The sequence below is a fragment of the Cariama cristata genome, unplaced genomic scaffold (genome assembly GCF_000690535.1).
Source record: "Cariama cristata isolate BGI_N322 unplaced genomic scaffold, ASM69053v1 scaffold20544, whole genome shotgun sequence".
NCBI lineage: Eukaryota > Metazoa > Chordata > Aves > Cariamiformes > Cariamidae > Cariama > Cariama cristata.
In genome coordinates this window covers 1,260-25,671 of record NW_009614953.1, presented here as the reverse complement: position 1 = coordinate 25,671, position 24,412 = coordinate 1,260, and the positions used below count along the sequence as shown (strand labels likewise).

The window sequence follows — 24,412 nt, the reverse complement described above, 5'->3', positions numbered from 1 at the left end:
CCTATCCATTTTTCAGATATCAACACTCACTTCTTCCTGCACCCATTTGCCTGCACTCTAAAATGCCAGCTGCTGGAAGCTGGTAAAGCTCTCTTGACTTCACTGAGAGCATGCCGGTTCATGCTAGCTAGTTCATCTGCTGCTATCTCAACTTGTAATTTGGGGAACTGAAAGCTCCCCTCCATTGAAAAGGCTACAATGCAACAGACAACCAAGAGAAACCCACTACTCACCACCACACAAATTTCTAGACGAGACCTACTGAAAAGTGTCTTGCTCTGTTCCTTTAGTAGAGTTTCAACACTGCTAACCCCAGCACAAGGGCAGAAAGCTGAGCCACAGTTCACCTGGCGGCTAGAATACCGCCAGGGACAAGGAATACCAAGATGAATTACCTCTGCAGGTTACTCAGCATCTGATCATATGATACTTAGGGGTTCTCTTAAGGTTACCAGATATTTCAAGCTAGGAGATTGACACAGCTGTTTACACTGTCATCTGTCACTAATGAATTGGTACAGCTAGCTATTCCCTGGACCATGTACTTCTCAGCAAAGCAGGAGGGAGAGGTTGCAGGGTACATCACACCGAAGAGTAGCCATGTCTGCAGCCCTCCTGCCTGCGTTTGCAGTTCCCACTCACTTCCACCTTCCAGATAACTCTGCACTTCACCCAAAAAAAAACAGCCCACAAAACCAAAACAAAACCAAAAATACCCCAAAACCCATGCTTCAGCCAAACAGGCAGCAACATTTCAAACTTTTCCACTGGACCTCATTTCTCAGCTGAATGAAAGCATTAACACTTCTTCCACAGCACAGGGTTCAGGTGAGGGACAGTTTTATCTAACTGGTGTCAGCTTCAGCTTGTGAACTGTAACTTAATCAAAAGTCCACATGTTGAGGGTAATATCATCCAGCACTCATTTCTGAGGGACCACAGGGGGATACATGTGGTCTGTAACTGGGTTTCTGGAGCATTTGTCCCAACTACTGGTCCATCCATGCCATTTGCCTTATGTGCAAAAAGTGAATTTCTTCAAGATGCAGCTGAGAAGCTTGCCTCTAATTTGGACTGTGGAAACGCCTTCTTTTAGGTGGGCCTGACTCCCATTGTGCTCTCTGAGGCCAGCCAGGAGAGCAGCTAGCTTTAGGCCTTAAGCACCAACATTTACTTCAATACTATTAAAAGCCAAAGACAAAAGCCACAACGGCTGCTTATTTCTTGGTAAGCCTGGAGATTACAAGTCAATTAGGGCAGGCTGGTATTTGTTTTTGCCAAGAGAGGCACCAGTCAGCTGGAAACGGAGCAAGGCCTGCCCAATTCTTTTGCATTAGTCTGTCTCCTGGCAGAGCAGAAAGCTCTTGCTCCTACTGCTTGGAGCCAACTGAAGGTTATGTCTAGCAGAGGAACTAGGCGAGGAAGATGAACAACATTAGGGCATTTTAAAAAGTGCAGCAATTCTTTCCTTATTCTAGACAGTTCCCCAAAGAAAGATTGAGACTTGCCACTTATCTGTCACCAAACTCTCCTGAGAGCGCTTAGGGTCATGTTTACAATGGGGTCTTACCAATCTTTATGCGAATGTTGTTGGGATTTGATTTCCTGCCTCCAGCATAGGAAAGGAGGATATTCTGTGGTTTCAGGTCCCGATGGATGATGCCTTTACTGTGCAGCATTTTCATGGCACCTGCTATCTGCTGGAGAAAGAGCCTGATGGTGTCTTCACTAAGTGTCCGCATAGCTAGGGAAGAGGAAAAAAACAACAGGTGAAAAAAATTACAATGCCTGTTCTCTGAAGAACCCAGACGGCAGATTCTCCACAGCAATTAGACATAATTTGTCATTTTTATTTCCATGTATGATGTTTTTAATCCAGACACCATTTCTGAATGATTCCTACATGCAACGAGGGAGAACATTTGAATTCCCAGCTTGTTCTGTGGTCAGGGCTGTTTTCAGCCCCGAGTCTCTCATGGTGAACTTGGGTCAGCAGCAGGTACTGAATTTGGGTTATCAACTAGGTCCAAAAGTGACATTTGGTGAGGTTTAGGGCTTCCCTTAGCAAGAGCTGCCAGCCAGATCGAGGCAAGCACTAGGCAAGGCTTGTGGCCTGAGGAGCGGGAGGGTCGCTACCTTTGAGCTATGGTCGATAGTGGTTGGATACCTAAGCTCAGAGCTTTATCACAAAGACTATGTCTAAAGGTGGAGCTAAGAGGAAAGGTAGTTAGGATCAGGATTTATGCCTGTAAAAATTAAGGCTCATGCTGGGCCTGGAAGGGGTTGATAGGTGAAATTCAGACAGTCAGTTAGTGTATATGATCAGCCGGAATCTGTAACTTTGGGGTATGAGTCCAAGTCTAGGTCTAACCCTTGTGTATCATCACCCGTTAGACCAAACCATAATACTAATCCCAAACCCAGTATTAGGGTGAACCACGGCCCAATACCTAACAACATACCCCTACCAAATGGCCCCTGCATACTATCATCTGACACCCTCTATCTTGCCTCCACAGCTGCAACAAGAACACCTCTGAATGCTTTCATAAGCAATAAAAAAAAATTAGTAATCAAAATCTGCAAATATGGAAGCTCTGAACTGCACTCTCCTAAATTATGGGCTTCCCAAGAACCGCGGTATGAAAATAAATATTGAAGGGAATAAAATAATTTTCAACTGGCTCCCCTAATCAGAGTGATGCAACATTAGCTCTCGTTATTTTAAGAACTATCCGTAGGAATCTCTTGCTGAACAAACCCCAGGATCAACAGTGCTACCAGCCTGCCTCCTTATCAGACACTGAGCAAGTCAGGCTTAAAGGAAGCACCATTCCACTTGAATAAAATAATGTCTTTATTCCCCTGTAAATTACTTGAGACTTCATTAGTGTTTTTCCAGCTGTTCTCTAGTAAGACATTAAAACAAGCTGGCAGGAGCTTCAAAATGTTACTCTACCTAGTCACCTAGAAGGGAGGAATCCTTATGAAAACACAGATGAGGTTGCACACAGCTTTAACACAACACAGGAAATTAAAAATCTAACTTTTAAAATACATGCATGGGAAGCACCAAGGGACACAGATCAGCTAAACAGCCCTCAGAATAGAAAATAAACTCCCACCGCTCCCAAACCTCACTGTTCTAGAAGGAGGCACAAGCAGAGCTAAAATGTCACCACAGCTATCAGCTGGTCCTGGACTCATACACGTGAAACCAGTGCACATGTATATAGAGTTTCTCTCCCCTCACTGGGCCTTTTTCCTCATGAACTGGCACTCAGATGGAATTCAAGAGACTCCTCTGCATGAAGGGTAGATTCTGTGAAGGGATTTCAAGGATATTAAGAGGCAGCTCAGATGCAAGACTTCTAAACCCACTGGCATCTTCTGGAAAAAAAGACAAAAACAAACAAAAAACCACAAACAAACCACTGCCTCATCTTTAACAAGGCTTTCCCCAATCTCTTTTTTTCATATCAGTGTACTCAGTCCTGTATGATTTGCTCTCTATTAAAGGTCCAGCATCTCAGCTGTGCTCAATCTTCTCTCCAACAAAAGGTCTCTGCAATATTTCTGCAATTCCTATTCAAGGACATCTATTCAGGAATTGTTAAAACACCATCTTTAAACAAAACAGTAAGAATTCCAAAGTTTTTTGCCCAAATCAGCTCAGGCCCAGGAAAGGACAGGCTGTCTCATCATCCCCTAAACATGAAGCAAGACTTGAAACTTGGCAGTTCTTAACGTGATTAAGCTAGCAGGCAATTACAAACTCCTGGCTAAATACACTCTGCCTTTAGTAAAGAAACTGTGTTGTTGAGAGCCTTGTTCTGACCTGCAGTCTCAATAGTATGCCACATCTTTAAGGCGTTACCCTCTCTTTTATATAATTTGGTAGCTATAAGGCTAACACAGCACTAGCCACCACCCCTCAGCAAACCAGCCAAGCCTCTCTAATGTGGATTCTAACTCTTTACACTGAAAACAACACTGCTACCAAGATCAGAAAAATCCATTCACCCAAAGAAAATAGGGCCTTTAAACTACTGATTTCCGCAGAATTTAAGCTCTTCCACTTCACAGAAGTCTGTACAAAGCTCTCAGCCCTGCAAAGGTACCGTTTTCCTGACACAGGCAGAACCTAAGTTGGTGTCTTGAACCTGCAGACAGATTCCACCCATACAATTGCTGTGGTATGGTGGAGCTACCATGTTGCAGGGCAGCAAAATTAGTCAGAGGTCTGTTGGATACTCTGCCAACCCTAAGTCTCACAAATCCAGGTAGTGCAGCAAGGCAGGACTATGAAATTGAGATGCTGCCCTCAGCGCCAGGGAAGGGACAGTCAGTTACTTGGGGAGCATATGGGCATACCCTTTCACCTCCCTCCATTAACAAACAGGCTGTAACACAGAAAAACAGAAGTCCTTATCTCTCATACTCAGCCCATCAGTCTACTGTGTGACAGCAGCAACCTCCAACTGAAGGACAGAGACATAAATATAACTGACACTTTCAGCAACTTCAGGATATTGGTCCACAAAAAAAAAAAAAAATCTTCTGGACCAGCTACCATCGGCAAAGAGAGGGAGAAGGTATAGAAGACTCATTCAATTTAGGTGCCACCAAAAAAACCTACCAAACCAAAACAAAACCAAAAAACCCAACAAAAACCACACAGTGTGGAGAACAAAATAACCCTCTTTGCTACATCCTAAACAGGGAACTTGTGCTTCTGTCTCTGTAAAAAGGGGATATTCTCATCTTCACTAGAAAACTGCTGGCAACACACTAAGCCTGCACTGAAGTCTGGGCATCCCCGTGGATGTCTGTGGTGAGCAATATGTTCTTGCAGACAACGCTGTTTCACAAGCCTTATTTTGCCATTACTGAGAAGTAATAATATCCCTGTGTTTATTTTCATGGGCTCCACTTCAGTGCCGAGGCACTCAGCTTACTGCCTTGGCAATGGCAGCTACACAGGTCAGTAGATCAGGGCAAATATTTACTGTGGGTCAGTGTGTGGCCCGTGTGCCTTGTAGCTCTCAAGGCGTAGGAAAAGGATGAAACCAGATAAAAAGTGCCCAGGTCAGCCTGTGCTGAGATGTCCAACCTGCCAAGAGGCTGCCAGTTAAACCATAGTAAACAGCCTTTGTCAGCCGATCCAAGGGTAGATGCATTGGAGTACGCCCACTGACTTTACATGACAACACCATTTTGGAAAAGTTATTTAGGAAAAAGAACTTCTCCCCTTACCCACAGGTGCCACAAGTCTCTCTAACATGGGTCCAATCCAAATCATGCTGAAGTTTGAGAGACCAAGCTGATTTATTTGGGGCCTGTCTTTTAACTACCCCACCTCGACCCTTGCAGAGCATGGCCAGCGAGACTCCTGTGAAGTTTTCTGTACAAGTCAGAAAATTTATTCCAGATAGGTCAAGTCTTATCATAGATATTTCTTAATTACCTAGCTGTAGAGGGTGAAAAGTTACACAGCAGTGTCTCACACCTCTTGTTTGCAAAAGGGCCCCCACACCACTTGGGATGAACTATAAAGACACCAGCTCCTTGCACATGTCGTGGTCAAACCAAGAAATGCTCCACTCTGATAGGAAGTTTTCTTCAGAGATGTGCTCTCCAAGAAGCAGCTTTAAGAAAGGTGATGAATACGCACTTACGAACTGTCCATAACAGCCTGCGTCAACACCAACTCACAGAATTTACAAAAAATTTTATATCAGCTTGCTGTGACCTCCTGAGTATCCGAGGCCACAGAAGTCCAGTTATTCCCATACGGAGGCGAGTCACTTCTGTAACGCTTCCCACAGCTCTACCACACACAGTGGCAATCTGCCACTCTCAGCTCAAAACATACCCTATGGTGGGCTTTAAATGAAAGCAACATCCACAGAGAGCTCTCTGAGGGGAAATTGTATTGTACCATTAAAAAACAACAACATAGAAGTTGTGCTTAGGAGAACACACACAACCTTGGGTTGTACCAAAGAGATGGGGCTGAGCAATAGCATAATCCAGCCAAAACACATCTTGCGTTGAAACGTGCACATATGCACGTCCTCCAGTTATGAAGACGAGGAGAATTAGAGTGCCTTTGGATTCAACACAGAATTACCATATTGCCTAATGCTTGTAATTAGAGGGCAGAATGGATTGGGAAGCTTACAAGCACCTCATTCAATGAGAAACAGGGGATATGCATGCGCAGCTTGCTTAAGCGTTACAGGAACTACCAGCAAAAATGTCTGAGGAGTCAGTGGGAAAGTAGATGTTGCAATTAAATACCAACACACAATTATTAAAATAACTGAAGCAGCACAATAACGGCTCAATAGAGATGAGCCTCCTGCGTACCAGTGAAATACCCTGGAAGAAATCTGTACTTTCCAAGACAAGCTTTCAGGGAAAAAAAAAAAATTATCAACAAAAGCACCCCAATCATCTGCAGAAACTGGGAGAGGAGATACCCCAAAGGAACACGTGGTGGAATGAAGAAAGCGATGCAAGGCAAAAGCTGACACTTGTATCTAGGCCCTGGGAGCTGGAAGGCCCAGATCTCTGCTGCAGCAATGGGAGTAACTAACTTCCTTGCTGCAGTCCCTTACTGACTGATCCCTCTGGAAATCTGTGCCTGCTGGGTTTTCTTTACCAGCAACTGGCACACAGATGTTAACAGTTAAAATAAAAGGAAGTACCAATTTCGAAGTCACAACAGCTGCTCTTTACATTTGTCAAGGTAAAATATTTTATTGGTAAAAACAGAGCTAAAGGTGACTTTTTCAAATTAACTCAGGCAAAGAAGGATCAAACCTTACCCCAGGCAACACTCAAACTAACCAAACTGGGGTAAAACTGAATTTTATTTGGAAAATACAATTCTTCATCACTCTCTCAAACTAGCCACCAATTTCCTGAGTAGTCTCATTTGATAAACAAGTAAGCTGTATTAATAGCCTAGCTAATTGCACACTATGCTTCACATTTTTTTTGGTAGGGTGGTGGGGCACGGCAGAAGGGAGAAGACAATGATGTACACGTAAAAGTAGTAGTATGAACAGGAAGATTTTATATAAACCCATGTTTCTATAAATCATTTGACCAGAAGCTGTGTTCTTGTTTTCATACACAGCTTTGCCAATAAGAATGCACAGCCTAGTGCTTTAACATCAAGGTTTGTTTCATGTGCATGAAAGCTAAAAACTTTAGCTTTCAAAGCCTAGGTATTAGTAAAACTGAAGTTTCACTATTTTTTTAAAAGCATTTCATTATTAAAATTTGCACTTGTATTTAAGGAGAAAAAGAAGGTACCAAATACAAAACCATTTTCACTTGGTATTCATAACAGTGTTTCACCACCAACAAAGATGCTCCTTTTAAAGCACAGCAGTACCCAACAGATGCAAGATACCATTACTTACCTAAGACAAAGCATACTAAACCTGGATTTAAAAAACAAATGCCTGTCACTTCTATCTCACTCACATTTTAAACAAATAAAACATACGAAAGGCAGAATATTCCTTCATTTTCCTTCAAGTAATAAATCCTTTCTGAAAATTGAAGTTCACAAACGTAATCCATTACCCTGTATGGAGTGCAACATACTAGCACCAAGCCCCAAATAATCATTCTAGGGATACCAACACTAGCTGTAGGGCAAACAAAAATTTAGCTTTTAATCCTTCAATTTTTGCCATTTCCAGGCATCATGTACCTCAAATAAGGAGCCTGAAGTATTATCTGGCTGACTAGCTTTTAATTTGAACAAAGTGATCAAATTTTGTTTATCCATGACCCAGAGCTACACATGAAATGAGATTAAAGTTGTCTCTTCACATCTAATAATCTTCTAGTTAACATGCAAAACAACAAGAAAGCTACTTTAAACAAAAAAAATAGTCAGGCCAATAGAAAATAAGGGCTGTGTCTGACTGCAGCTAAGCAATTTGTTAAACATGTTATCCTCCTACCGCTTAGGTACTCAGATGCAATGGGATTTTCACATAGGCCAGGATCCTGTACCTGTGCAGTGGGCTGCAGTGAAAAATAGCTCGGGAGATTGAAGCCTGAGTGCCAACAATACAGCTGGATAATATGCAAAGCATGTTTCATTCAGTTTGATGGCAAAGACACACTTCAGTCTCACCAAAAGGTTTTTAAAGGCACCACAGTTACAGATATCTGTGCTATATTCTCCAAAAGACCCTAAAGTTAGTAGTTTTCATCACCCTCACAACACTACTGGCTACAGTAAAAAATGTGTTCTGTTCTAGGTGTGGGGACACCCTTAGGGGTAAACTTAAAGAAAGTGAAATATATTCTCGGGATCTTATTTTAATCCAACCCTTCAGAACTGCAAGGCTTCAGTATAAATAGCTTTTTTCCAGTTACCAAGAAAAAGACAAACCATGTCCCTAGAAGTGTTAAAATAAGTTTAATCTATAAGGCTACTGTAACTAAAATACATAACTACTGACAACAGTCACTACTGACCTACATAGAAAAGACTACAAGACTAGCTTTTATTGCCATGGATTCTCAGTTTTCAAATTATTATCAAGGGATTATCTTAGAAGAGGAACAGTGATAGTCTGTTTATTTTGCAAGAATTAAAAATAAATAAACTACAATCTGCTTACTTAGATCTTCCACAAACCCCAGCAACTTTAATAAGCTAAAACAGTCAGTGTTTTCTTCTGAATACAGGGGATATTCTCCATATTGTTCTACTTACTGTGAAGATAGTCTGCGAGGTCACCACCATTACAGTACTGCAAACAGAACAGAAAGCTCAGTTAATGGAACACAAATCAAAGATTGAAAAGAAAAACAGTAAACTTCACTAGGATGTCAGGCTTATCATAGTATCTAAACACAAATAAGCACACGTGTCAAAATATGTATTCAGAAGTTGGCAGGGAAAACCCCACTCCCGTATGCTCCTCTTCTGTACCATTTCCCCTAATCATCTTGCATTATGATACACCAGCACTAACTAGCTTTTAGAAAGATAAAACCAGAACAAAGCAGAATGGTCACCACTGGAGACAACCCCAGCAGGCTGGTTGAGGAAAGCCTGGGAGTAGCCACAGCTGAAAACTGAAATTCCCCACATCATGTTCCACATCATCAAGGAATGTCAACAAGACCTCAAAGTGAAGACTGCAGAGGAAAGAAAACATTCAAAAGCTTTGCAGGTAGGCTGTGCAAGAAAATTGTCTTTCCCTGTATCTTTAAAGCAGATGCTACCCAGTAACACCCATTTGACCCTTGAGGTCAGACATCTGACTGATTAAACCTGTGCCAGCATGACCTTCCGACAGCAGTGATATGAAAAATTCCCCTGGCTGCTATCTTTACCCACGCTGCTCCAGTTCTCAAAGGCATGCGGCTGCAGATTAGATTTGCAAAAGCATCACAGGTGAGACTGTGAGCAGAAAGCACTACTTGTGTAACAAGCTGGTCTGCTTAAAACAAGTTTAAACCAAAAAAAAAAAAATAAAGGAAAAAGAGAGAAAAAGGGAGGGAAAGAAGAAAATAGAAAGAGAAAGAAAGACACACATACTCACCTCCATAACCAAGTAGACAGAGTTTGCCATTTCCTAGGGAAACAGAAAATGGAAAAACAAAAGATTCATGCATTGAAATATTTCACACACTTTACAACTGCTACATTTCCTTTTAAACAGGTAAACTGTGCTCTGTTATGATTCAGACTGAAGAGAGGGTAAAAACTTCAGGTTAATTCCTGGAAGATTGTTTACTTTGAAAGCGCCAGGTAATTAAACATGTTATTCCTGACTGTTCATCTGTTTAACCAAGCACGTCTCCTGTATTGTAGCTTGGGTCTTCGTGTTCCTTTTGGGCTCCTGGGATTAACAGCGGCATGCAACACAGATGCTGGCACACTACTATCTTAGAGTCTTAATCATTTCCACATTTAACTTGGCCCTTTATAGCAGCTATGCCTACATGAGCAGCACTAGTCTGAACAGAGAGATAAGAGCAACACAACTTTGGGACCTGCAATTCAACCCCACGGCTGAAAAGTGCCCAAGAGATTCACCTTTGATTTGAGCACAAAAAGGAAAAAATCTCAGGTCAAAACGCAACATTGGCCAACCAATTTCTACACATGCATCAACAGAGTGCTAATATTGGGTGGCTAAAGCATTCTGGATTATCATGGGGGTCAACACCAGCAAAGTCCAGGCCAAATGCTCATCTTCCTAAGTTTGCTACAGGTGCTGCACTGTGATGCCTCTTACCACCTTGAGAGTTTATCTCCAGCCTTAGCTGATCTTCTCCACCGGCTCCCTGGCCTTAGGAAGCAGGTATAAGGCGGTATATCCACAGTACAAGCACAGGATACCATGGAGAAGTGCCCCACAAACATACAGCACCACAGAGCTGCATTAGGAACTTCGGTGGCTGTGCAACACACACACTAACACCAGTGGCTGCCTGGCACTTGTTTAGCAGAGCTGCCAAGCCACTAGCAGAGAATAAACATGAAAACAGCCTGATGTTTCAACCCTGGGTAGATCCAGAGGAGTGAACAACTCTAAATGCTCTTGTTGAAACAGAAAGCAGACAGAAGCAGACCTACTACACAAAAGCCTGTATGCTAGAAGGCACTCCTCAACTCAAGGCCCAGTCCTGGACAAGTGCAGGCAGCAATTGCCTGGGTGAGCACAGAAGCTCTGAAAGCAGCAGCAGAGCGAGAGACTACACCCCTTTTCCACAGCGCCAGGGCAGCATGCCTTTACTTACACGCTATTCAGACACCTGCCAGCCCGATTCCTCTTCCAAGCCCAACTACAATTTCAAAAAGCCCCAGCATCCACCCTACCAGCCTTTTAGTTTCCAAGCAGTCTCCACTGTCTGCTCTCGGCCCCTTTCATCTTGGTCTGCCCACAGGACCTCCCGCAAGCCTGTACCAAATTGAATGCCTTTGTCAATGCCTCGAGTCCTCAGCACCTCCCATCACTTCTCTTGCAGTCCTCTTTTAACCTCACAACGTGAAATCTGAGTTTCCAGATGCCTGCCAGAAGACTGGTTGGAGGAAGGGGGGGGAGACGGGAGGAAGCTGAATTACCTGCGATTGGCGAGACTCAAGCTAGAGCTGCATGCAGCACCGGCCGCCTTGCCCTGGAGAGGCTCAAGGCACCAGGCACTCCAGCAGCCTCGGCTCACGCGGCTCTCCTGGTTCGAGTGTTTGCCAAACCCCTGGGCTGGCCATCCCCGGCTCTTACAGCTGTTCTCACTGCCAAACCCAGCTCAGCTTTTTGAAGGTCTCCCTGTTTGTCCAAAAAGCAATTTTCTGTGATACTCAAGAAAGCATTTGTTGCATTTCCTTACATGATGAGTACTGCTTTAAACGGGTCTTGTTTTCCAATCTCTGCATTTAAAAGCAGCACGTGTTAAGTCATCCACTTTCACACATGCTTCAGATGAAGTGGGAAACCAATCTATGGTTAGAAGCACAAGCCCAGGGAAGCAGTGCAAGAAGAAAACCCCAGGCATCATCACAAGCCTTGCACGTGACAAAGCACTGGGGGAAAAATTTCAGAAGTGTTCAAAGCCCACCAGCTCCTGCTGTCCTTAGCAGGAACAGTGGAAGGTCAAGGTTTATGAAAGACATCCAGGCCTCTCGCTTCTCTGGGAACTCCAGCCACAGCTGTACCAGAAGACACGAGGACAGACCAAAAGCGTGGTGCAGCTGCTCAGGGAACGACTGTGGGGCTGCAGGCCAGGGAGCTCACTACAGGGCAACTGCTGGGCCTGGAGGAAATGGCTGAAGTGGTTTTTGCAGCACACACCAAGTTCATCACTGCCACAGCAACATTTTTCATAGACATTTCTTGTCTACACATGCTGTGATCATTGCAGCTCAGCACCTTGAAGCGTTACTATGAATAGTGCCGGCAGGGTTTGGGGAAGCTGGCACTATACATATTATTACCTATATAGAAAATGAAGAGGAAGTTTAGCTTACACAATAGCTAATGTACACTGTACAGCTTGGTTGTTTTTCCACTGTACATTATTTAAAGACTCTGCAAACAAACATCACCAAGCAAGTCATTGATTTTTGGCAGCCAGTGTGTACAGTGACTAGGGTTAAATGAAGACTTACACAGGCAAGGGAGATGCTCCGCTCAACTTCCCCAGCAACAAAGTGACCTTGGTGGTTTTATCCCACTCACACAGGGCAAAGAGAGAAGGCGGCAATGCCTGAAAGGCTTCTAGCAGAGAAGTGGCTCCCTCAACCATTCACCGGCAACAGCACCCTCTGAACATTCAAGCCTTACGAAGAAGCACTCTCCACCCTCCTGCACGCACACCCACTGCAGCAGAGGAACATTTAGCAAGTGTATTTTCAGATCGTGGACGCCTGTAGAAGGGATGACACAACTTCCACATTTGCAATTTCAGGATTTCAAGACCCACTTACCAGAAACAGATTTGTAGGAGTTTTGCCAACAAAACTAAACATTTATTTCAGGAAGGGCCCTGGAAAAAAGCTCTTGTTTGGAAAAAGCCTTCAGCCAGTAGCTTACCATGGTTACAACAGATAAAACTGTCTAAAGAGACTTCTGGTTTCTCAAATGGGCTGATGGACTTCTCTCAGGCTGATTCAGCAGCAGAAACTATTTCTTTTTCATTTGTATCCTTCCACAGTATTGATGATTTGTTCATTAACAAAACAAGGAAAAAAATCCTGCGAGCTAAATTTTGCATGCTACTAGTTTCTCTGAGAAGAAACAAAATGCCCAACCCACTCATTTCTACATCAGTAACAAGAACAATATTACAGTTTGTTGTATTTCTGCAGAGGCTTATGTCCAAGAAGCACTACAGATAATTTACTCTGGACATCTTATTCACATGTGCCAGTCTGTGCAGCCAAGGCTAATCCTGTCACTAAACAAGCCTGACAAAGGGAACAGCACAGAGGCAACCTCCTAACTTTTCCTCTCATCACAAAGTGCAGCAGTATCCTGACCACACTCCACAACAGCACCAAAAGGCCTCTGCCAAAGACATTAAGTTGATAATTAATCAGTCTGGATCGTTGCCCGACTCGTAGGTCTTGCAGCAGAGGTCCCAGCGATGAAGTTACAATTTAATTGAGTGTAAAAATAGGCAACAGCCTCTACTGTCTACAAATAACGCACATCTGCTGACGGAGAACAAAGAAATTAAGAAACTTCATTTAGCAGTACAGCATAAATCACCCCAGGCCAGTGCTGTATTAAAAGTTTCTCACTGGGATACTAGGAGGGATGGAACTACGGACATCAAGACCCAGCAGTCCTGCCTCCCTTTAAATTTTCTCTCCACCCATACTGAAAGGTGGCATGATCCTCTTCTTGGAAAGTCTGCGTTTAGGTGTGTCCAAAGGGAAACGTTTGGGTGTACCCACAGTTAGTCATCCTCCTACCACAGCTTAAAAAGTCTGCAAGAGGAAACTTCCTTAGAGAAATCCTCCTCTGCACTCTACCCCAGAGCCTAGCCTACCACCAAGTTTAGAAAGTCATTTAGGAAGGGGGAAAAAGTTGAAGCTTAATTATACAACACTCCAAAACTCTCTCAGCAGTGCAGTGTTCTCATCAATCTGTGTAGGACCAGTGTTGTAACAGACACTGGAGTAAAAATAGCAAAGAATGGCTTCCACCTCACACAAACCCTCTTTTCTAGGAAGACTGGAGGATGCAGGAGGAACACTTTGAAGATGAACGTAGCTCCACTGTTATGCCCATGTGCTGAGCACTGCACGGCTGACAAGGCTCCTACTGCCTACAGGAGAGGAGCCATATGGACTCAAGTCCTCAGAATTGGTTTTGTTACTCTCCTGAAGAACAGCATACCACCGCCTGTTTGTTGGTCCCTCTCTGATGGCAAAGGTTCCTGTTTTGTACCTCTCAGAAGGTATCTACCATGCGCTGCTCAACACTGCCTCTCAAACAGCACCCAGAGCACCTGCCAGGCAAAGATAACCGCCGCACACAGATCTCTGTAAATGGGGCTAGGGCTTATCAATTCTACCAACACAACAGAAGCATAAAATAAAGCTGAGGGTCTGACAGTGGAAGATAAACTTGACACCAACTGAAACCTAAGCTTTTGCACTCCGTTTTTGGTTTTGTTTGGTTGGGTTTGCTTTTTAAATGCTACTTCCCCCACTCGCTGCAGCAGAACTGCAGCACACCGCATCCTCCTGTTTGGCCAAGAGGATCTCATGGAGTCAGCACCCTCTTGGTTTGTGGTCTTTAGTCATCGCTTTTCTGACAGTGGCACTGAAGTCACAAACATAGGACATAATGAACACAATTGTGCTTTACAGAAACCAAATCCTAGGCCAACAGCACCTGGAAAGCCTCTAGCTAAGTCAGGGGCTCCTAAGCCATCTGGGCTCAGCAAAAAGAACCCACCATTCTCAAGAGAGGGAAGAAACTTCCCAACTAGTAAAATCTCTTGGTATCATTTCACTCTGGCTCACAGCTTGGCTTAAGCAGGCTAACCTTTAAAGAGGGAAAGGAAAACTGTCACGCCACACAAGGATTATCTCTTGATGCAACTATTTGAACAGAAGCAAGATAAAAGACAATAGTAACACCAATCTGAATTGTGGGAGCACCTACCAATGCTCATCCTTTCGAAAATAGATCTAAATCAAATAGCAAGAAAATCTTCACATGCCTTTTGACCTCACACAGAAAAAAAAAACAAAACACATATCTCAGAGCCTAGTATGTTTCTCTGTTCTCTGGCCCTGGCCACTCTCTTCACTTCTTCTGAAGCGTACCAGTCAGGAACTCAGGAACATTTCAAACAGGTTTCCAATTCAAGAGACACTAGTCAACTCAGATAAAGGAAGAAAAGGAGGAAAGAGGAGGAAAGTACTCATTCATTGCAGTATAACCTCCACTCTGCACAGACACACAATACCACAAAATGTTTCTCAAACCCAGACACAGCTTCACAGCCAGACAAAAGCACATTTTAGGACAGACTTTTGGGATTCAACTTGTGCAGCCAGCAAGGTCCTGCACCAGGAGAGTTAGCATGTTATAAGAAACCACCAGCCACTTTCCTCTTGCGTATGGGCTACACAAGAAGTGGTAAGTCTTGGGCTGTAGTAGCAGTCACACATAAGCATGGTCCCAGATATTATATGCAGGCAACAAATACCATCATCCAACAGTCTACTTAACATCTGTGCCCGTTTTCGCACATCCAGGTCCAGCAATAACACCTACTGAGTGGAGAGCATTATTACCATGGTCAGCACATCTTTGACTTACTAAAAGAATAAGGGTTCCTAATTTCTTTGTGTAGAACCCAGGGAATAAGGATAAGAAACAAGACCCAGAGACACCCACAGACTTCTGCATCGGCTCTTGACTGCATTCTGCGTCCTACAGACCAGCCAGCTTGCTCCAGGACGCAGAGCACCAGCAGAGGCACAGGGCAAGCAGAAGGGAGGCCCTGCAGCATAGAAGTAGTTTACAGGCAGCCTTGCAGTGGGCAGATTTCTGTAGGACCAGAAGAACAATGATGCCATGGACCAGTGTTACCCCATTCCAGGCACTATGCTATTCTCTGCTTATAAAACAGATGAGTTGTTTCGGGACAGGTTGTACTTCAGGGCAGATTAAAAACAGCAGGAAAGCTATCCTCTGGTTGTACATGGGCTTCAGGAAGGGAGGGAAAGTACTTCCTATCCCCAGGCAACAGATCCTAAAGACTGCATGACATTAAAAAAAACAAACAACACAACGTCATGTCCATGGAACTACTGTTTGCCAGGTAGCTAATACCACCACAGACAAATGGTAGGACAGCTGGTAAGACAGCTCAATCTTCAAGTGACCTGAAGAAACTTCACCATCCCTTTCACTGGACACAAGCTTCCTGCAACTTCCTTCAAACCAGTCCCACCTCTCTTCTCTCCCCCTCCAGGCAGTGGCAGGCTGCTGTTAGCTTTGCACCAGTTCACTGCAAGCCTCGATCAAAGCCCTGAGATTCAACACACTTGCTGGATGACTGATGGCTACAGCACTTGCAGAGAGCTCAAAAAGGAAAACATGGCCTCTGCAGAGCAACACACTACACCAAGTCAAAGCTGAGAGCTGCATCTGAGCCTAACCACAGAAACCAAAATATAGGATTAATGTCATAATAAGAGTATAGAGACGAAGTGGCAGGTTCCACAAGTCACAGAGCTTCAAGGCGAGATCAAAAACCTGCATCAGAGCAAACTGAAGACTCATACTGCTGGGACACTGAAAAGCAATCACTTAGAGCAGTCATGTTCATCTGGGGGTAATGCTGCACCACTAACACCAGTTTGTGCCTCCGGCTGGCCAGCTCTTAGGGAGGCATTACAGCCTGACAGCATGCAGCGCAGGGCACATCTGTACGCAGCAGCTGCAGCCCAGCAAGGATAAGAGATTACAGAGGAAAAAAGCAGCAGAATCCTGAAAAGCTTGGACTTTCTCACATGAAGTACTGGAAAGAAGCAGTTACCCCTTTGCCAACAGGCAGAATAAGACCTAGAAGCTCCTTCAAACAAAAGCAAGTTCCTTTTTGCAAATGGCAATGCATTATGTTAATGCTATCAAGAGAGGAAATTTCAGGATTCTAAAAACAATGACAAAAATATTGAAGATCTGATTTGCTTTTCTGTATTTATTCCTCATCTCCTTTCTGTATCACAGTCATATTACAGAAAGAACATTTAAGGTTGAATTCCCCATTACCTTAAGCTCAGTCACATGTACTAGAATGAAATCCTTGCATACCGTAAGTTGCATTTTATGAGCCTGCCCAAAGAGCAGGAGTAGTGGGGGGAGTGCTGTGGGTCAAGGCAGACAGTAAGGCAGGCTACAAGAGTGAACGTTTCAGTTTTAATCACACACTCACCGAGACATATTCACTTACTGAGATACGTGCAAATACAAGCAAAGCAACTCAGCCTGGAAGTTTGATTTTAGAATCTATTAGTAGAACTACATTAATTAAGTTGGGAATGGCTTGCTTTTTTAATGGTATATCCCAAACACAGTCTGACACCCTGCAGGAGACTTTTTTTTTTTAAAGCATCTCTGGAAATTAGAGGCCCAACCTCCACAGCACTTTCTATGGCAGCTGCATGACTGACTGGCCTTTGCAAGTCTTCTCTTTTACATTCATTTATTTCAAACCTCATTTCCAGATTTAAGAAAACAAACACACAGCACAAAGGTGTTATAACAAGGAGTTTAAAGAAAAAAAAGCATGGGTTTTCTTTCAAATAAAAATGGTCTTAAGAGGGGAAAAAAAATCCAATTATTGGAAGCCAGAATAACATGGGCTTGAACCTGCAGTATTGAAAAAACAAAGAGAACTGAGTATGTTTTACACGCTGGCTACAATTGCCAGCTAAATGAAAAAAATATCAGTCAAACGCAAATGAAGAAGCCTCCAGAGAGAAAGTAGCCCAACTGCCCAGCTGTGTGCACAGTGACATTAAGCAGCACACACGCATTGGAAACATACAGCCGATGTGCTCCAAACCCACCCAGGAGCCCGGTGGGGTCATGTCTCAGCCCTGCCCGACACCTCCTCACCCCCCGCTGCCATCCCTGGGGTTTCCCACCGCACCAGCAGCTCTCACACTCTGGGCCATGAGCGCGTACCGAGCCAGCTGGGAGGCATTCCCTTCCTAGAGATGTAAGACGCTTTGCTAAATAGGATCTCTAACGACTTAAAATTCTGCATCTTTCATTCCCCTCCACCGGAACCACAGTGTCTGGTTGATCTCTAGTATGCCAGCTCAGCTGACCTAATTCCTCCTGTTATTCTGATGCTAGGAGACAAGCCAGGTGCTCCTGCAGCCAGACAGAACATTATTGCCCTAAGCAACCAGTGATGCAGAATTTGACTCATTTCTATCAGCTCCCCTTGAAACAACCTTGCTTCATAAAGAAACGCAGCTTTGAGATCCTCGCTTTGCATTTTGAAAGCATCTCTTTATGTTTATGCTGGTATTTGAGGCCTGCACATCATAAAGCAGGAGACATCACACAGTTAAAGCACCTCTTTGCCATACACTAAGCACAAAAGAGGTTCTAAAGTTATGTGTTGGCAGGGCTCTTCCCTGGATTCTGCTGTGGACATTCATTATTAAATTTCTCAAAGAGGAACCATAACATCTGAAGACAATTAAGGTGGCTTCTCTTAAGCAAAGTACTTTTAGGTCTGTACCTGAGAAACATGGCCTTGGGAGACTACATCACTCATTCACTTTCCATCAAGTTTGCCATTTACTATTGCTACACAAACATGAGTAACAGGAAAAAAACAAAGCAACAACCAAAAAAAGCCCCACCCCACCCAACCAACAAAAAACAAGCAAAAAAAGTACATATTTACTTTGAAACCAAAACCAAAAGCCTCTCCTTGACTTTGCAGATCAAAGATCACCACCTCTGGTGACCACCCCTGTGCTCAGCTTCTCGTTTCCCACTGTATCTCACTGCGTGCCATGTGATGAAGGCAGTCTGCCTCATGGAAGACACAAATCCACCTCAGAGGACCACAGCTTCTCTAGGACTTTGCCCAAAGCAAACCAGAGCCATCCAGCTCAGATTCCTACCACCAACACCAACCCTGTGTTTGCTGTTTGCTTGTCTGCCCGTTGTGCAAAAGCTTTTCAGTTGGCATCAACAGGTGGGAAGGCAGAGGGTGCAGGAAAGGAAGCGGAAAAAGGAAGACACATGAAAGTGAACTGTACCCTCAATTCTCTAGACATGCTTGAGCATTAAGATGAGCTTTTGAAACACACAGTTTTATTGCAGTTTCACAGTTTAGGGTCAAGTCCAGCCTGCACACAAAATTAAATCTTTTAATTGGGCTTTGGTTTGGGCTTATAAATATTCGAAAGAAATTCAAACAGTGGTTCTCCATCTGAATTCAATCCCACCCAGCCACTGATTAGGAGGCACTTCTTCCCACCCATCTTCCAAATCTCTACCTCCTTGCCTTGCTCACTCCAACCAATTGCATTCAATCATCACAAGGATTTAAACAGTAGAAATTTTCTTGATGGAAACACTGATGGAGCTTTAAGAAAAGCAGCACGAACAGCACCTCAGCCATTACCAGAGCTTTGCTCTCAAACTTCGAACACAACCAGTTTCTGATTACTCCTGGGAAACATTCTTTAATTGTCATTATAGTCTGACTAATGCTACCTTCCACAGGAGCTTTACAGGCTATTAACTTCCACGTCACCGGCTCTTCCATGACATCTTGATCATGTGAGCGGAACACAGGTATGTGCTTTACACACAGGATGAATAAAACAGCGATCATCATTTCAGAAATGCAACAAGACCACTCCCTCTAAAAAAAGTCTGTGACTCCAGTGAGGTCTATATTTAGCTAGATGTTTCTGTGACCTGCACAGTGGGGTACTCAGCTAGTGAAGCCAACATTAAATAGAAGTTCAGGACAGTAAACTTCTCTACTCTTCATAAACATATCCATTTTGGTCCACTAAACTCTCAAGACTCATCCTATAGAACTACTGGTAGAGGGTTGTTGGGTCTTTGTCCTTTTCCCTTCTAGCTCTAAATTAAGCCAGATCCAATCTTCAGTAACAGAGTGATTCCCTTCAACAAATGTGAGGATGCTGACAGAGCGGGATAGCAGACACCCCATTCTTGTCCACAGCAAAACCAGAAAGAGGATTGCTTGGCAGTTCAGAGAAGTCTGCACTTTACACCCACTCACCAGGCAACTTGCCAGCTTCGCCCAGGGATGGAATTAAAACAGGATTTAACCAGGCAGGCAGCCTGACCTCAGGAGTGTGATCTCCCAAACACAGGGTACCTTTTTAGTCATTCCAAGTGTCACAGTGGAGCCCTATCTCCCAAGACCGGGCACCCAAACAGCAGTGCCTGAGGAACAGAAGATCCTGCATTAGGTGGCACGGCAAGGAGGTGACACTGCAGCAACACTGATTCATCCAACATCACACTCATCAGCAAAGCACTGCAGCAGAAGCGAGTGGTGCTGGAGGGCACACCAAAGGACACTGCTGTACACAGAGCTCCAGAGGTCCCGGGGGACAGGAGGACGCACGTACACAAGATGGGGACTAGCAGCTAAAGGTTCCAGGTCGGACAAGTACAGCAGACAGTACAACAGAACATGAGAGTCGAACAGCTATGGTCCTGTTGATCACAAGGACTTTCTATACAGCAATAACAGAACAAGGCTGTTATTACTTGGCTTTCAAGACCAGCCCAGGGTGACTGATCATTAAGCTGAGAAGAGTTTGTTCTGCCACCCATGCCTTAATCCACGGGCACAAGAAAAACTGCACTGCAAGGACTCCATGTTCTTGGTCTGCAGGAGCTCCAGGTGAAACAGTCACCCCAGCAGAAATATTTTTGGTGAGTCTGTACTGCACGAGTGAGTTAAGCATTACTCTCAGTTCATACTGAGCTGGTGAGTACAAGAAGTCAATTTGACACAGAATTATGGAAAGCAGACCCTCAGGTAACCTAAGCTGAACCAGAAACTTGGCAGTACAGTGCCCTGCATGATGTTAACAGCTATGTTTCTACAACCAGTCCATCCCACCCATGCAAAAATTAGAAAAAATAAACAAAAAACACCTGATACCCACACAAGCACAGTCATAGCTAGGCTGCTTTAAGAAGCAAGCTCAGATCACAGCACACAACTAGGAAAAACGTGCCAGTAAAATAATCCTTCTTCCCATTTCATGCAGGAAAACGCTTTCTAATATCCAAAGCATGACTTCTAGCCAGGAATAGCAGGTTTCCTGCCCTAGCACCAACACAGCCACATGCAAGATCTTCAGTTGACACATATTCAACCAACCTTCCTGGGGCAGCTGGCACAGCACAGGGAAGAAAACATACCCAGGACCTCCCATTGCCCCAAAGATCTTAAGTTATGTGTAAGAACCTACTTCTTACTAGTGCTGGAAGAAGCTGTCTAGCACACAGTGCTCCCAGGATCTGACAAGTTCAAGAGTTACCTTCCTACCATTGAATCCCCTTAGCTAACTAATCAAGCAGTCTCTGATCACAGATTCAGATTCAACACCCTGAGTCACAGAAGAAACCAAAGCAAGTCCCATACACCAGACTACATGCTGCTATGCTTTCAGTGTCTACACGCGTGAAGAGTTGAGCTGATCCTCAGAGTTTTGGAAATCTGTTTTCCAAGAAACCTCATTTCCAGACTAAGTCCTTATCCAACGGAAACCATCATTTGTATCCTTGTTGTCACTAATTTCTACCTCAAGGAACAAGAGCTCATTTGGCTGTCTTCAAACACAGTAAAAAGACTTCTGGTATCCAGATGTCCCTCTAGACCGCTGTACTCCCCTTGACTGCTGCAGACTGGAGACCCCAACTCCAGCCCCTCGGCAAGCCAGCTGAGTCAGGGACTGTTCAGTAGCAACAAATGCACTCCACATATGGTGGAATATGGTTTTTACTTTATGCCAAACATCTCCTGTGCCTAGGAAACATCCACACCACAACTCCATACAGACACTAAATAGACCGTACTTTCAGAAATGCAATACCCAATATGATTTATCCTCTTTTTGAGTAAGGGTTCTCGCATTAGGCTCCTAGACTATTCACGGCACCTCTCATTAATACATGAGCACACAGTAATGGGAATATGCATATTTCATTTTGTGAGCCATTCTCATGTAATGATGCTGCTCTTAGGACTCCAGTGAGGGGATCTATAAAAGTCCAGACACTGCACTTCTATGCATTAAACATTCACCCATATCATTTATTCCTAGCAAGCTTCTTATTTTGTCATTATTTATGAACCAATACCACAAAGATCTATGAAACGAGAAGGAACACTGCAATTCTCCTGGATTTGAATGACAAAATAAGTGTGCCAGGGTGAGAGCTACTGTCAGTATTAAATATCAGCACTCCAAGTGTCTGTCTGGGGTAAATCTGGCATTACATCAAAAATCATGAGTTGTATGAGGCCTAGTTAGCATTAGCTTTTAACCAGGAAAATGCAAACGAAAGCATCATTTGGTGTAATCACTCGCTTACAGCCAGTGTGGTTTTGGCAACCATTTCCTTGTGTATAAGGAACACACGAGTAAAAGTTAAAGTCACTGTTGACAGGAGGTGCAGAGGAAGAGACAACACAAAATGCAATGACAGACACAGCTACAGGGCAACATTAAGATTCACAGGAAATATTTTTTCTTTTTTGCTCTATGATGTTGTAACACAAGAATAAACCTCTTCAGTTTTAGAAAGCCTAGAAGGGCTCATTTAACTGCAACTATGGTATTTTTGAGGGTAAATATATATGCAGTTATGAATGAAGCAATCAATCTTGTATCAGAAGAACAAGGTGAGTAATAAGTAGTCTTTTCCAAAAAGTAAGGAAAGGCGGGCAGAACCCAGTCTTCCACAGAACTGCCCTTTTACCTTTGCGGATAATTTACTCTCACACAACTCCTAAGCAGACACAGAGCAAGGCCAAAGACTCAGACACATTACACACACAACCTATGTGGGTAGACCGCATCAGACTGTGTCTGGTGACCGATCACCTTACACCAGAGGAGACTCCACACCCTGGTAGCACTATATTACATCCAATGCCACCTCAGTCATCTCATTTTGTCCAAGAAGTCAAATTACCTAGGTCATAGAAGGACTCTCTGACAAAGCTGGATACTAAACATATACCTGGGCATGCCTTGAGCCCAGGACCATTCTGAAGTTCCTGTTTTGTGGTATCTTACACAGCTTCTTGCTAATATCTCACCAGGTTACGCTGCTATACACAAAATTTAACTAAAGCCCATTTACCATCACATAAGGAGAAAAATGCATTGCTGCAGTTGTAACAGTGATGAAATCACTCCTTTTGCAGGAAATGACTTGGAGCTGCTTCCTACCCGGCAGTTATTTGAAGCAGGGCGAGGAACAGAACACGAACAAAGGTTTTGAAAGATCTTCAATAAGCAAATCCAGCAGCATAATGCTTCATACAAATGCAAACTATAGAGGAAGCGCAGGAGCAGTCACTCACTCCCTCAACTGAAAAGTTAAGTAAACTTAGAAGGAGAATGAAAAACATGACATCTAATGTCCTAAGTGACCTGTACACAGAGGACACCTCCGCAGCTCTCTGAGCTACTCTGCAGCACACATGAGGCCAAAGGCAGTCACTGCTTTGCAAGATCAGCTCTAAAGGATGGCTCAGGAGCAACGCACAGCTGGCCTCTTACCCAGAGGATATTTCCAAGAAGCAATCCCATCCCTAGCAGCCTTGCCTATCTCCTAGAGCAGCGTGAAATCCCCCACGACCCCCTCTCACCAAAACAATGCTAGGCATTAAACACTTTCCAAGGATCTGGCTCCCCGCAGCACCCTGTCATGACCCCCTGCTCCGGTGGAGAGGGACATGGTGGGTGACACAGCTCCGGGGGGCCACGGGGCTGGGGTGACGTGGGCAGACTACAACACCCAGAAGGCATTGCAAATAGGCTGTACTAACCGGCTGGGACTCATGTTTGGGGTGACGCGGAGGCCATGGGAGCCAATCCACGGGAGAAGGAGGAATGTCAACAAACACGGGGGCCTGCAGGACACGTGATATCAGGGACAGGGCAGGCAGCTCCAGATAAGCCACCCCAGGGCCACCCGGGGGGTCCCGCAGAGCCAGCGGTCACGCAGCCATCACTCGCAAATATCAGACCTTAGGGCGGCACAGGCTGTACTGACGTACCGCACGCCAGCCCCTCCATCCAGAAACAGAAGGGTTCCATTTTAGGCTTTTAGATTGTGCGGTGGTTTGTTTGGTTTTTTTTTTTTAAAGAAAGCATCATGAATGTCAAAGACAAAGGGGTTTTAGCCCCTTAGATCAGATCTTCAGAGCTGAGTTCGAAGGAAAAATCAACTGTGGGAAACCACAACAAGTTAAAAATGTCTGCTGCAATTTTTAACACTTAGTGATTGCCACAAGGACAACAGAAAAATGCAAATAAAAATTCTCTGGAACTGAAGACAATCATATGCTACAAAGTCATGCTCACACTATTTTTACATTGCCTAGGAAAAAGAAATTTTCTTAGGGAGTGTATCCAGAGCAGAGAAAGAAAATAAAAGGTAGGCATGCCAAGAATAACTACTGTAATTTTATTTCTAACATTTTGAGAACTTATGAACTTCCAATACAGACATATTCACCACACACTGCACTTCACTGCATAACATCCTGGGAGCAGGAGATCCCACCTCGGCTCCCAACTGTGCAAGAGTTCTGTGGTCCAGACAATTAATAAATGATCTGCTCAATCGTATTT

At 44.0% G+C, this 24,412-nt stretch overlaps 1 protein-coding gene across 1 annotated transcript in view; it reads right to left on the bottom strand.

The window, feature by feature from the left end:
- ULK1 (unc-51 like autophagy activating kinase 1) overlaps window positions 1–24,412 on the bottom strand; it is a 79,390-nt gene that overhangs the window by 54,595 nt on the left and 383 nt on the right. Inside the window, 3 exon segments of the mRNA XM_009699634.1 lie at window positions 1,571–1,744; window positions 8,753–8,789; window positions 9,588–9,620. Coding sequence (XP_009697936.1) covers window positions 1,571–1,744; window positions 8,753–8,789; window positions 9,588–9,617 — 241 coding nt within the window. The 5' untranslated portion in view covers window positions 9,618–9,620.